Genomic DNA, 13,941 nt, shown 5'->3' with positions numbered 1-13,941 from the left:
TGATATGTGTGAAAGCATCAACATGGCTGGACCGGCAGGCATTTGAGAGCGCCCGCAAAGCGAGTTAGGGAGGCAGCCATGGCGCCTGGTTTTGCAGCGACGTGATTAGGAGGAAGTGGAGTGGGTGTTCCAGACTGGGTGAAGAAGGCCCCATTCGTGAACAAATACCCCTCCGATCTCCAATTCCAATTCTTCCACACACTCGGAGGCGCATGATCCCTCTTGGTCACCTGCATGATCCACATACACGTCATTATGATCGGTGAGATGGTGATCGCCGTGGAACCTTGGATGGCATCTATCAGCCCATCGTCGCAGTTGAACAGCGAAACGTGATCGATCCAAACATGGATATTCCGTCGCCGTCGCTCTGCGTCCGGGTCCCGAAGTGATCAGCAGAGTCAGATCATCCCGCTGCTTCGCCTTTTGTTGCCGTGAACGTGAAGCCCGTGAATGATGACGTTCTTCGCGAACTGGATCGTGATCTGAGCTCCGTTGCTGATATGAACGTTGGCTCCCCGTGCGTCTATGGTCTTGTCGCTGGTCACCATCAGCTCTTGGCTCAGAGTTATGACCATGCTGCATGCGAACGTGATCCACAGTGGCTCTGGTTGGATCACAGCGTATCGTAAGGCCCCTGGTTTGGGGTCGAGAAGGTTGTCATCGGAAGGGTCGGTGACGACGTAGATCTTGCCAGCTTTGCCGCCGGTGGTACCACGTCCGAAGCCGATGGCAGAGTCGGCGAGCTTCTTGCGGTTGTTGGCCCAGTTTTGGTCGCACCTCTATCATTGATCGACAGGGTTGGTGGCCATGCATGGACTGTCGTATTTTTGGGTTTTCTCAGCCAAATCCCTTCTCATCGTGTTGGTGATACCTTCCATAGCTCTACCATGTCACAATTGAGATGCGTACTTACAACTTATCAGATTAATTCGAAGATAACATTTATGCTGAACTGAACAAGATATATGATTCAAACATGTTAATCCCAGAGACGGTCAGAGATTCATACAAGTGAACGTGGTGATTGAAATCTGCAGTGACTTGGAGAGGATCGGACTGGTAAGCTTCTTGGGCTGCTCTCCTGGTTTCCTCAAATCGCCTTCGCCATACTTCATCGTACTCTCCTCTCGTCCTTCCTATTGCTACTGCACATATCAACACTATCCTTAATGTCCTGTTTCCTTCCATTGATCAATTTTCTTCTTCTTCACTCTAAATATTCCATCTTAATTTAATTTATCTTCTGATCAGGTTCCATTAAATATTGTGCCATCTATATCTTTTACATCAACTCATCACGGCAGCCACAAATCTATGTGCAGCAAAAAAAAAAAAAAAAAAAGATGCCAAATGAAGCGCCGTGAGGGAATATAGCAGAGCCTTCAGTTTCTCCTCAGCACCAAGTCTCTCCTGTAGTTGTTCTGTGTATACACGAAATTGTCCCGACGTTGTTTTGTTTAATTAGGAACATAACCCCTCACTTTAACAACTAAACACAAAGGTTTAGTGCCAAAACAAGAGAGATTTGCTGTCATTCGTTAGTCATAATGGAGCTTAATTTTATGTGTTTGTGTTGTAGGTAGGATTTTATTTTGTACATGTAGAATTCACACGTCAAATTCTACATGTTAAATTTGGGGCTTTAACCACACTAGCAAGAAATAATATATATTAAAGACTATTCTTAATCATTTAGGTTTCATTATTGTTGCTTTTCAAGAAAATCATAAGTCTCGCGGGCTTTATCATATTATATGATTACATATTAATTTTTTTAATACAAAATCACAGAAAAAATCATGTAAAATAGAGACAGTTGAAATCATGTCAATGTATAAAAGATTTACACATCTAGGTAATGAGGTGTCAAAAATCTTAACGTTTGTGTTATTTATAAAAGTTTGGTGTGCTAACTAATAAGTGCAATTATTTATAAAGATGTATTCAAAAGTGATTTTCTAATCTTTTATAACAAGTTTTTTTATCTTGTTGAGCTAATGGATGATTTTCAAAGAACTCACTTCAAATGAATGTGAGTGCTTTAACTTCAAGAGAGCAAGAGCAAACATCAACTTTGTCAAACTTCTCATTCCACTGAATGTTGAGAGGCCTTTAAGAATACCTATGATTTTTATGGTAATGTTTGGGTCATGGCCAATATATTTTAAAAAGCTCTTAACCCAATTTCGTTAGTCATCCCAAATGAACCCACTATAGGCAACAGTGCCGTAGTTGTTGACAGAGCCGCTAATGCCAAGTTGAGCCAATTACATATTAAATTGAAACACCTTCATATATGTATGCATGCCTTGCTGCTTTGAAGGAGGAGTTTCGGTTATATATTAAATTGAAAGACCTTAAAAGCAGCAAGGCATGCATATACGAAAGATTCCTGAACAAACGATGGGTGCCTCACTGCCTCCAATTTAAAATGTGTGCAAGATGCTGAGACGCATACAAGATTGTGGCCTAATGGTCCAAAACCAATAAACAAAAGAAAATGCCCTTTGTTTACCTTAAATACGGGCATCCTCACTTCATGTTAAGAATCATGCCAACCAATCAGATGCTCAAAATCATCCATGTTCAATACAGAGAAATTGAGGAGTTACATGTGCATCAATGTGATAAACTTGACACAGTTTAATAGAAGGGGAAGAAATTCAGAAAAAAGGCAGATTGAGAAGTAGAAAGTAAAAACCATAAAGAGGTTGGTCCAGAGGGAAGGGGTGGGCAGGAGCTTCCCAGTAAATAAAGGCAGTAAATAAAGGCGAAGCATGGGATAGGAGCAAGGGATATACTACTCTTAACCGTACTTGAAAAGGGCTGCACAACACGAGGCTATATATATATATATATATATATAAAGATTATGCCTCTGTCCTCAAAATCTTCCCCCATAAAGTCTTCTTCTGACAAAATGACCTCTCATAGGGATGTTGTCGCAATGGCTAGCTAGTTCCAACTTCAATATGTCAAATTTCATAATACAAATTATTCTAAAATAAGCAACATTTAAAAGGTGGAAGGAAGGATCAACTTGATGCTCTCCTAATCTTTTATCATTAAACCCAAGCCTTATCAATTCTGTTTGTACTTGCAAATGATCATCCCGAATTTTCCGAAAACAACCATACGCCTTTCCCCTCTCCTCCTTATGAGTGAGTGATCTTTCTTAAAAATTTTATCATAACTTTTTTATGTTTGATAATAAATCTAATTTTAAAACATAATCATTGTTATTAAAATTACTTGCTTAATATTTTTTACATAATAATAATAATAATGAGCCATTAAAAAAAACAAAGATGAGGAATGTGAAGTAGAGTGAAAACTGAATACCAATGTTTTGAAAACCGAATCAGATCGATCCGATCGTCGACTAGTCTGGTTTTCAGTTTGGTTCAAAGGAAAAAAAACTGTTTTAAGAGTTAAGTCAGGCTGAGCCGTTTCGAACCGACGATCGAACTAGAAACCAAAATCAAGTGGGAAACCAGATTTGATTTTTAAAAACCAGACTATTTAAAAAAAATTAAATTTTTTATCAAATTTTTTTAAAAAATAATTAATTTTTTTAATCATTTGATATTATGTTATATTATGTAGTTTGTTAAATTATGATAAACTTACAATATTTAATTTTTTTAAATTAAATAATAATTATATATATTTTTTATATTTAAATTATTATATATATAATTTTTTTAATTTAATTATTATATTATCAAATGAATCATTAATTCAAGTCGGTTGAATCATATGAACTGTAAATTGCTGATTTTTTCAGTTTAATATCCGGTGCAGACGTGAAAACATTACTGAATACTTCTTTCGCGCGCAAGATCATGGAATAAAATAAATGAATAAACAAATAATAAAATCTCACCTTCAAAAATAATAATAAATAAATCGCCCATGCAGTTGAAAAGCAAGCCCCCTGGCTTGTTCTCTCTCTGCTCGGCGCTATCAACGGCCACTGTGTCTCCAAAAAGCCTGAAATCTTGGGCTGTCATTCTAGACCTGGCCGGAGAGCCAGCCTAAACTACGTCCCACACATTCCCCACAATGACAACATGACGACGTCCCCTCAGCCGCCGACCACCGTCAGGAAGGTCGTCGTCGAAGTAGTGGACGCCCGTGATCTTCTTCCCAAGGATGGCCAGGGAAGCTCCAGCCCTTACGTCATGGCAGAGTTCGACGGACAGAGAAAAAGAACCACCACCAGATTCAAAGAGATGAACCCAGTTTGGAACGAAGCCATCGAATTCATAGTATCTGACCCGGATAATATGGAGTTCGAAGAGCTAGAGATCGAGCTCTTCAACGACAAAAAGTACGGGAATGGGGTTGGTCGTAAGAATCAGTTTCTGGGTAGAGTGAAGCTGTACGGTGCCCAGTTTGCAAGGAGAGGGCAAGAGAGCTTGGTCTACTTTGCGTTGGAGAGAAAGAGCATGTTTAGCTGGGTTAGGGGCGAAATTGGCCTCAAGATTTACTACTACGATGAGTTGATTCAGGAGCAAACGATCCCACAGCAGCAACTTACAGTGACAGAGCAGGATTGGACGAAGACGAAGACGAAGATGAAGACGAAGACAAAATCGCCTCCTATTGTAATGGTTGAGGAAGAAAGGGTTTCCGAGGATCCTGGTCCCATCGAGCATGGCGTACCTGAAGAGCATTCTCAATTGCCTCCTGTTGTGGCTACTGAAGAAGAAAAGGAAGAAGAAGAATCGACGCCGCAGGTGTTCAATCTTCCTGAAGATCAACTGTTGCCAGAAACGGCAGGTGAGACTGTTTCAGAGATACAATACCCTCCGGAAGTGAAAATTTTGGAGGCAATTAGAATGCAAGGGGACAGAGCGAGAAACTCGAATAAGCCTAACGGAGGTGATTACACTCGGCGGGCTGCGTCCGCCAGGACTGCTGGCGAAGCATCTCAGAGAGTTCCACGGCGTGATTTTGTGGAGCCGATGCAGTACCTGTTTGTTAGAATCATTAAGGCTCGTGGGCTTGCTCACAATGATAATCCCTATGTGAAGATTCGTACGCCCCGTCGCTTCGTCAGATCAAAACCTGCGAGTTACCGGCCCAAGGACCGTCGTGACTCGCCGGAGTGGAACCAGGTGTTCGCGCTGGGATACAACGCTGATTCTAGGAATGCGAATTTAGAGATTTCGGTTTGGGATTCTCCAACTGAGAAATTTCTTGGAGGTGTTTGCTTCGATCTTTCTGATGTGCCAGTTCGGAACACTCCTCGTAGTCCCGTGGCTTCACAATGGTACCACCTAGAAGCCGGCGCCTTCGGTCAAGGTTCCACCAAGATTGCCGGCGATATCCAGCTTTCCATATGGATAGGCAACCGATCTGATGATGCTTTCCCAGAGGCTAGGAGCTCCGACGTTCCATATTTGGCTCACACTCGTCCCAAAGTGTACCAATCCCCAAAGCTATGGTACCTGCGTGTGAACGTGATCGAAGCTAGAGACCTCAACATCACTCCCAATCTGCCTCCATCGACGCCGCCGGATATTCGAGTCAAGATCCAACTGGGTTTTCAGTCAGCACGAACGACGCGAGGCTCCATGATGAACCGCTCCAGCATTTCATTCCACTGGAATGAGGACCTCTTATTCGTTGCCGGCGAGCCTTTGGAAGACCCCGTGATCTTGCTAGTAGAAGCACGTACCGGCAACGAATTCGGCCTGCTGAGCCACACTGTAATGCCGCTGAGTTCCATCGAGCGACGCATCGATGAGCGCCACGTGGCACCGAAATGGTTCAACTTGGAGGGTGGGTCCTACAGTGGGCGTGTCTATCTGCGTCTGTGCTTGGAAGGTGGGTATCACGTGCTTGACGAAGCGGCGCACGTGTGCAGCGACTTCCGACCAACGGAGAAGCAGCTTTGGAAGCCGCCGATCGGAATTCTAGAGCTGGGCATCCTGGGGGCTCATTCTCTTCTTCCCATGAAAACCAAAGGTGCAGGAAAGGGGTCCACCGATGCTTACTGTGTGGCCAAGTACGGGAAGAAGTGGGTCCGTACTCGGACCATCACGGACAGCTGTGATCCACGTTGGAACGAGCAGTACACGTGGCAAGTATACGACCCCTGCACCGTGTTGACTGTGGGGGTGTTTGACAACTGGCGGATGTTTGCTGACGTGTCAGAAGACAAGCCCGATGGTCGTATGGGCAAGGTTCGAATACGAATCTCCACAATGGAGAGCAACAAGATATATACGAATTCATATCCTCTGATGGTATTATCAAGAACCGGGTTGAAGAAAATGGGTGAGATTGAGCTAGCGGTCCGATTCACCTACACGTCTATTTTGCCCGATAGATTCCGGGTCTACGGACAGCCATTGCTTCCTCGAATGCATTATATCCGGCCAATTGGGGTGGCGCAACAAGAGGTCCTCCGCGGGGCAGCCACAAAGATGGTGATCCAATCTATGTCTCGGGCGGATCCACCGTTGGGTCATGAGGTGGTTCGGTACATGTTGGATTCCGACTCGCACAATTGGAGCATGAGGAAAAGCAAGGCCAATTGGTTTCGGATCGTGGGCATTCTAGCGTGGGCTTTCGGGTTGACAAAATGGCTAGACAATATCAAAAGGTGGAGAAACCCAACGAAAACAATGTTTTTTCATCTTATATATATCGTACTTGTTTGTTACCCAGACTTGATTGTCCCTTTCGTATTCTTATACGTGGTCTTGATTGGCATTTGGTGTTACCGGTTCAAGCCTAAGATACCAGCCGGGATGGATACCCGAATGTCACAAGCTGACACGGTCGATCCTGACGAGTTAGATGAGGAGTTTGACACGATCCCAAGTTCAAAACCGCCCGATGTAGTTCGGATCCGGTATGACAGGTTACGGTTGGTGTCAGCCCGGGTCCAGAAAGTGTTGGGTGATCTTGCCACCCAAGGGGAGAGAGTACAAGCCTTGATGAGCTGGAGGGACCCCAGGGCCACAAAATTGTTCATCGGGGTGTGTTTGGTAATTGCAATGATAATGTTTGTGGTGCCAACAAAAATGGTGGCCGTGGCTGTAGGATTCTACTACCTTCGTCATCCCATGTTTAGGGATCCAATGCCGCCGGCCAGCTTGAATTTTTTCCGGCGACTCCCAAGCATGTCCGATCGGTTAATGTAGATTAAGGGGCTGTACTTTTGTACTTGTCCTTTTCTGTTCTTTTTTGCCTTAGTGACTGACAGTGACAATTTTTTGAGACGTGAAAATCTGAATAGGGGAGCGAAAGACAAGGGAAAGAAGGTGAGACAAAGAATCAACTATTAAGGATTTGAAAAAAGGTATGGGGAACATGGGGGAAAGTGACCAGTTGTCATCACGGTTTTTTTTTTTTCTTTTGAGATTATCGAATGGATTGACTGTGTCACTATTCTACAAATATGAGAGCTCATATATAGTGGGCCAAGAGCCAACTTTAAAGTGGGTGGAAAATTTTCGGATTTCATGTTTGAGAAAGCAAACGCCTTGGATGTATAATATAATATTGGAAGTTGGAATTCCTTCTAACTTTTGAATACCAGAAAAGAAGAAAAAAAAAATATCTGCATTTACAGCCCCTTTTCTGCTCCACTAGATACGTTCTCTAATATCAGTCCGGTTTCTGGTTGGTTTTGGAGTCAAGATGAGTTTACTTTTCCCAAAAAGGCTTCTTTTCAAACGCGCTGAGAATGGAATGATTACATTTGTTACTGTTCATGAAGAAAATGAGTCAAGTAACATTCTGTTTTATTTTATTTTATGTATGGACTTTTTACAACCAATGTAAAACAACATATTTTAATTTTTGCGTTTGGCCTATACAAATTCCAGCTTTAAGGGTATGGTTGGATAATATTTTAACTTAGGTTAGGGTGATTCAAATTTGAGTCGAAATATTAAAAGTTTAATAAATATTGTTTGAATAAAAAAAATAATTAGCATTGAAAAGCAAATGATCATTTAACGTGAACGTGAAGTCATGAAAGATGACTTCTGAAATGCAGCGGTGGTATTATGGAGAGAAGAAAAAGAAAAGCCATATAAATAATTTACTAACCTAATTTTTTCACAATGCCATGCACGAAACTCATTTTCTAATGGAAGGGTACTTTTTTTTCATAAGCATAAAAAACTAGACGTGAGTTTTATGCTTTATATTGAAATATTATAATTCATTTTTCAATTAATTAGATGAGATTAATTCATTGGCAATATTATAATTTTTTTAAATTTTATGTATAAATTTGAATTAAGAAAACTGATAGTCTAATTTAATATTTTGTAAATTATCATTTTATTCTAACTTCTAAAAGTTTAAGGTTTTTTAATTTGTCAATTTATTTTATCTTTTAAAATTGAATATTTTATAATTTATAAGTGAATTAATGAGCATTTTAGACCTTGAGGCATTACACAAAAAATATTCTAGATCCTGAACTTACAAGATGTGTAAAACATACCTTAAATTTTTAAATTCATAACAAATAATATTTATTTATTTAATGGTAAAAATTTAAAATTTTATTTTAAAAAAAGCTTAAATATTAGATAATTTTAATTAGTCGGTTAATTTGGGTTTAAAATTTGTTGATGAAATCATCAGCTTTTGCATTCATTGTCTGTAAAATCCTCTAATACTTAAACTTCTTTTTAAATAGGATCCCAATTTTTCACTATTAAATAAATAAATATTATTCAAAATAAAACTAAATCTCAACTGAATATTTAAGATTTTTTACTTATTAAAAATAATTTATGAATTTATTTTATCTTTTCATAATTAAAAATATGAGATTTTTTACATACTAATTGTAATTTTAAGATTATTATTTTTTACTTATTAATTAGTCAAAAATATATACAAAAAATTTATATTTATTTTTATTATTAAAAGTCTCAACTGGCTTTTGAATTAAATCATCCAAACAAATTTTAATTTATCTAATTGATTTTTGACCAAAAAATATCCAAATATAAATCATATTATATTAATTAATTTTTTTAACTTCAATTTATTAATTTTAATTGAATTCTAACTTCAATTATAAATTTGTAAATGCAAACACAATAAGTTTTAAAGAAATAATAGTTCGAATAGCATTTGATTCTTACCGCGAGAACTCCAGGATCAAATCCACATGTGATTAAAAATATTGTGTGTGGGTGTGCTGTATGTGCGTGTAAGACCTCCTTGCCTGTGTAAAAGGGTTAAATAAGATGCCAAAAAAAAAAAAGAATCATGAAATTGGCGGGAAAAAAAAAACTGCCCGCTGAAGGAGTGCTGTGTGACAGTGTGAGTATGTGTGGACGCGTCTGAAGGAAAAAGAAAAACTGTAACCACATGATAGCTGCGCTCTACTGTCTTACACAGAGATTTGAAATCAAAGCCAAGCTCTTTCTGCAGCTTTTACTTTTGACTTTCTTGGGCCAATCACCAGTGTCACAATTTAAGCGCCACACGGTTCCACAGAAGGAAGAACACTGCATGGCCACTTGGGAGCATATATAATTCTCACTTTTTCAGAATATTTTGACATCCTTCATTCATTTCTGTACATACCACGAACACATTATTAATGCCTGCCCCAATATAAATAACTTTCATGATCATGATAGGACTGTCAAATGGGGTCATGTGTCAAAAAATTTTGAACTTAAAATTCAAAAAAAAAAATTAAAATAAATTTTAATGTTCAGCATGATAACAAGTTTACTATCTCAGCGAATGGGACAGGGGAAAATTAGGTCATTTAAGGTTAAATCTGGATTCCCACATTAGAAAGAATATCTTGGAAACTAATTTTGCGAAGTGCATGACATCCAAGCTCGTCTTGGAAACTAAACGATTATTCATGTGCTTCTATGTAAAACTAATTATGAAAAAACAGACATATTAATCATTGATAATAAACATATAGTAATAATTAATACATTAAAATTTGTTTTAATATTCATGTATTTCCCCTTGCTCTCACCTGAGGCTCTAAATAGTCAAAAATATTGAAGCAAAACCAAAGACAGAGGAGCAAAAACCCGGGGTGGGGGGGTTACTAATGGTTATCCTACAGAAAAGCCTGGTATATTTATCTATAGTAAAGTTTAAGAAGGGATTTTTTATTTTTTATTTTTGTTAATGGCTTGCAATGTGTGGACATTAGCATTCTGCGCTAAAACTTCTGCAAACTTAAAAATTAGTGTACGAGAATTGATTATTCTGCTCCACCAATGACAAGTTCGTTGGGAGCTGCTCTCCAACTTGTTTAAGCATATTTAAGGTTGCAACTCGATCTTTCCCACCTTATCATAAATATCAAGTGATTTAAGACACCAGGTAATGTGTTCTTCCATTTGTTTAATCCAGTTTTCATGCATGCGCCAGAACGTCCTCTAACTTTCTAAACCATATTCAATTTGGTTGTCTAAGTATTGTAAAGCACACAATAATGTTTCCTTCTTTGGTGTTGAACAAGTTGCATTAATTTCTCTCCTTCAATATCCCTAGTTAGTTGACAATAGACCTTTTCCCAAACCAAAGGTATCATCAAATTTCTCCTACAATAAGTTTTCACAAGCATCAACTTGGTCACTGTACGCTTCCTTACATTTTACTATTTGACTTTCTCAAAGAGAAGGGAAAGGTACAAGTCTAATTTTTAATTCTGTCAAAAAGAAGTTTCTGTAAAATTTCAAACTAAAAAGAGTGCTACATGCAGATTTTGAAAACATTTAGAGCAGTGAATGTAATTTATTGTAGAACTACAGTTCCCTGATTTTAAACTTGGGTATGATACCAATAGTTTGAACAGTTTCTAATCAGTACTGGCAAACCTATACATGTATTGTTTTCACAGAAAACCAAATCATACCCATAAATATGGGAGAGACTGAGGAAAACGTTAAAGATCAAGGTGAAATTGAGAAGGAAGAGAAAGACAAAGCAGAGGATGGTGACGCAAAAGACGAAAAGAAAGACAAGGACGAGAAAAAGAAGAAAGATAAAGAAGGTGGGGAAGATAAAGCTGGGGATTTGGCTGATGAAGAAGAAAAACAGTCCAAGGACAAGAAGAAGAAGAAAGAAAAGAAAGAGAAAACTGATAAGAAGGATCCACCAAAACTTCAGGCAAAGCTTGAGAAACTAGACTCCAAGATCCAGGCTCTTCAGGCTAAGAAAGAGGAAATCCTCAAACTGCTTGAGGAACCCAAACAAGGTGCAGAAAATCCAACCCAGTGAATCTGCCCCAAATATCAATCAATGTACATCGATGTATAGAAGTCTACGCATTTCCCTGGATAATTTTGTTTGATTATTTGATCATTGAAGTTTTATTCCCTGCTCAGATATGCTTGTTACGAATGCAATTTAACGCTTAATTTAAAGGACATTTGATTTGGTTGGTATATCCAGCATACAAACGAAGTTCTGAGATTTCTTACCTTGATTGGCCACGACAGGTTGCATGTCAGAGGCTTTATTGCCAATCCTGGTGAGCTACATCAGAAATTTCTAGGGAAATTAAAAAAAAATCCAAAAGTATGCCAATTTGTGTCTACAATTTGATTAAATTGAAGAAATAAAACATTGCGATAATTATTAACACGATAACTTTTACCAAGATATATCGATATTTTTGTGTCCCACAACAGTTAACTTCACCATTAAATTAACGAAATAAAATTGTTTGTGTTTGTTACGCATACGGATATCAAACTTTGAATTCTGAATTAGGGGCCTCATGTGTTCAGTTATAACTTTAGGCATGAAGAAAGAATATATTTGCTCAATAACAAAGATATGAACAGAAAAATAGAAATTGCATGGTTTAGCCTTGCTATGACATTAGGTAGGGTAACATTGAAGCACTTTATAATCAACTCTGAGCATGTTGTAACAGCGATTCAAAGATAAAAATTTAGGAGAAAAATAACAATAAATCAAATTTTTAGTCCGTAACTTAAAAATATAGCTCTCATTCTTAAAGCAATCTTTTATGGAAAATAAAACCTTTTTGGCCATAAAACAACACTTCTCCTTAGAGGATAAAGCGATCATCAACATGATTGGTGGAAATGATATTCCAGGATCACGCAAGCCGCAAAAACAAGATATTACATAACATGGGGAAAAAAGGGCAAAAAAGGGTCCTTTCAATCTCTCCCTACCTGTCCAACGTGGCAGTTGTCATCTCTTGCAGAAAAATTCCTCCCGGCGAGCTTGAGCTTCGCTTCAATTCATGGCGTTTCCTGCACCATCTTCAGCATCTTATCTTCGAGGCCTCCACAGCAGCCATACCTTCTCCTCTAAATTCCCCTACCACCCCATGTTTCCTGCCAAGAAATCTCCATTCGTCGTGGCTATGGCTTCTAAAAGAAAGGTACCCAACTTTCACAACTCAACTGCGAATTCCGTTTCTTTTCGTCGGTGTTCTGCTTTCCAAGAAATCCCATAGTTAGCTTCTCTCAATCAGAATCCAGCTCGAATTATTTGACAAATTCACTAGGGTTCATTCTCTTAGCTTCCAATCACGAAAACCGGATCTCAAGATTGCTGAATTATGAAATGGAACAGGTGAACAAGTACGATGAGAATTGGAAGAAAGACTGGTTCGGGCCGGGAATATTCTACGAAGGAAGCGAGGAGGTGGAAGTGGACGTGTTCAAGAAGCTGGAGAAGAGGAAAGTGCTGAGCAATGTGGAGAAGGCAGGATTGCTGTCGAAGGCGGAGGAGCTAGGGTTTACGCTCTCCTCGATCGAGAAGTTGGGGGTGTTCTCCAAGGCGGAGGAGCTCGGATTGCTGAGCTTGCTGGAGAAGGCTGCTGGATTTTCTCCGTCAGTGCTGGCATCGGCGGCGCTTCCGGCGTTGGTGGCGGCCGTGGCAGCGATAGTTCTGATCCCCGATGACTCGGCGGGGCTGGTGGCGGTTCAGGCAATCGTGGCTGCTGCACTTGGGGTCGGGGCCGTTGGCTTGTTTGTTGGGTCCGTTGTGCTTGGCGGGTTGCAAGAGGCTGATTAGTGAAAATTACAAAGACAAGTGTATCAGAAAAATTATCCAAAAAACAAAACATAAACATAAACATAAATAAACCTATTTGTGAAGTTTAATTGTGTTTTTGTTTTTTCTGCCTATTTTTATTTTACTTTCTCCTTTTAGATCTGTGCTTTTCAGAGTTCTTATTGGGTTGAGGCTTAAGAGCTAAACCGATGGATAGTAGTAGTAACTGAAATATATAAATAAACCAACTAAAATAAGTCTCGCATATTGACGACTTTTACTATATTGATTTAAATATTTTTAAATTATTTTACTTTGATATTTGTTCACTTCAAGTTAATCCTTCTATTTGAGTGACATATTTGTTTGATGTTATTCTTTAAGAAGAAAATTGATCTTTCTCAATTTTGAATATACTTGAGAGACTGTGGAAATCTATACTTCTAACAGTTGTCTGGTGAAGCTTTTTTGGGATTGGAACTCCATGACTGGATAAAGAGGAATCTCTCTCTGGGGCGACAGAATATAAATGATGATCGGGGAGCGTTATTTGTTGTTACTAGCTGGTGGATATGAAAGTGCAAAAATCTTGCTATTTTTAAAAGAAGCAAGATCAATAATGAAACTATCATATCTAGTGCAAGAGCCAATGTTGGAAGCTTGAGAGAAGCTCATCAAAAGCTTGACAGGCGGTACATGACTCATACTATAAGTGACCACTGGAGACTTCCTGAATCTGATTAGGTGAAATATAATATTAATTTTGCCTATTCCCACCAGAGCTTTTTTGTAGCTTGTGGCAGCCTTCTGCGAGACTCACAAGGTCGCTTCTTACATGCATTTTGCTGCAAAATGGAGGAAGGTAACACTCTTATTGCTGAAATATGGGCCTGCATTCACAGGTTGAGGCTTGCATGGGATGTGAGATCATTG

The 13,941-nt window shown here is 39.0% G+C and overlaps 3 protein-coding genes, 1 long non-coding RNA gene and 1 pseudogene across 4 annotated transcripts; 3 read left to right on the top strand and 2 right to left on the bottom strand.

Moving 5' to 3' along the window:
* Nucleotides 1-17: 17 nt before the first annotated feature.
* Nucleotides 18-1,191, bottom strand: LOC129309025 (probable pectate lyase P59; annotated as a pseudogene).
* A 2,622-nt stretch (nucleotides 1,192-3,813) lies between these two features.
* Nucleotides 3,814-7,540, top strand: LOC129309921 (protein QUIRKY-like). Its single transcript, XM_054951680.1, has one exon. It carries the CDS (start codon nucleotides 4,077-4,079, stop codon nucleotides 7,161-7,163), a length of 3,087 nt encoding a protein of 1,028 aa, XP_054807655.1. The 5' UTR covers nucleotides 3,814-4,076; the 3' UTR covers nucleotides 7,164-7,540.
* A 1,567-nt stretch (nucleotides 7,541-9,107) lies between these two features.
* LOC129307769 (uncharacterized) lies at nucleotides 9,108-11,538 on the bottom strand. Its single transcript, XR_008592477.1, has 3 exons — nucleotides 11,454-11,538; nucleotides 9,387-9,569; nucleotides 9,108-9,214 (listed from the first exon to the last, which is right to left on the bottom strand). It is a non-coding gene; the product is annotated as an uncharacterized LOC129307769 (long non-coding RNA).
* LOC129307768 (protein PXR1) lies at nucleotides 10,840-11,417 on the top strand. The gene has a single exon (XM_054948668.1). It carries the CDS (start codon nucleotides 10,894-10,896, stop codon nucleotides 11,248-11,250), a length of 357 nt encoding a protein of 118 aa, XP_054804643.1. The 5' UTR covers nucleotides 10,840-10,893; the 3' UTR covers nucleotides 11,251-11,417.
* Nucleotides 11,539-12,147: 609 nt separating the features above from the next.
* Nucleotides 12,148-13,118, top strand: LOC129309459 (uncharacterized). The gene is made up of 2 exons (XM_054951046.1): nucleotides 12,148-12,391; nucleotides 12,586-13,118. The coding sequence occupies exons 1-2, from the start codon at nucleotides 12,251-12,253 to the stop codon at nucleotides 13,027-13,029; spliced, it is 585 nt and encodes a 194-aa protein (XP_054807021.1). The 5' UTR covers nucleotides 12,148-12,250; the 3' UTR covers nucleotides 13,030-13,118.
* Nucleotides 13,119-13,941: the final 823 nt, after the last annotated feature.

The sequence above is a fragment of the Prosopis cineraria genome, unplaced genomic scaffold (genome assembly GCF_029017545.1).
Source record: "Prosopis cineraria cultivar Desert tree isolate PC_DT_omini unplaced genomic scaffold, ASM2901754v1 PC4, whole genome shotgun sequence".
NCBI classification, from domain to species: domain Eukaryota; kingdom Viridiplantae; phylum Streptophyta; class Magnoliopsida; order Fabales; family Fabaceae; genus Prosopis; species Prosopis cineraria.
The sequence above is the reverse complement of the archived record's forward strand: the minus strand, read 5'-3'. Positions and strand labels throughout refer to the sequence as shown.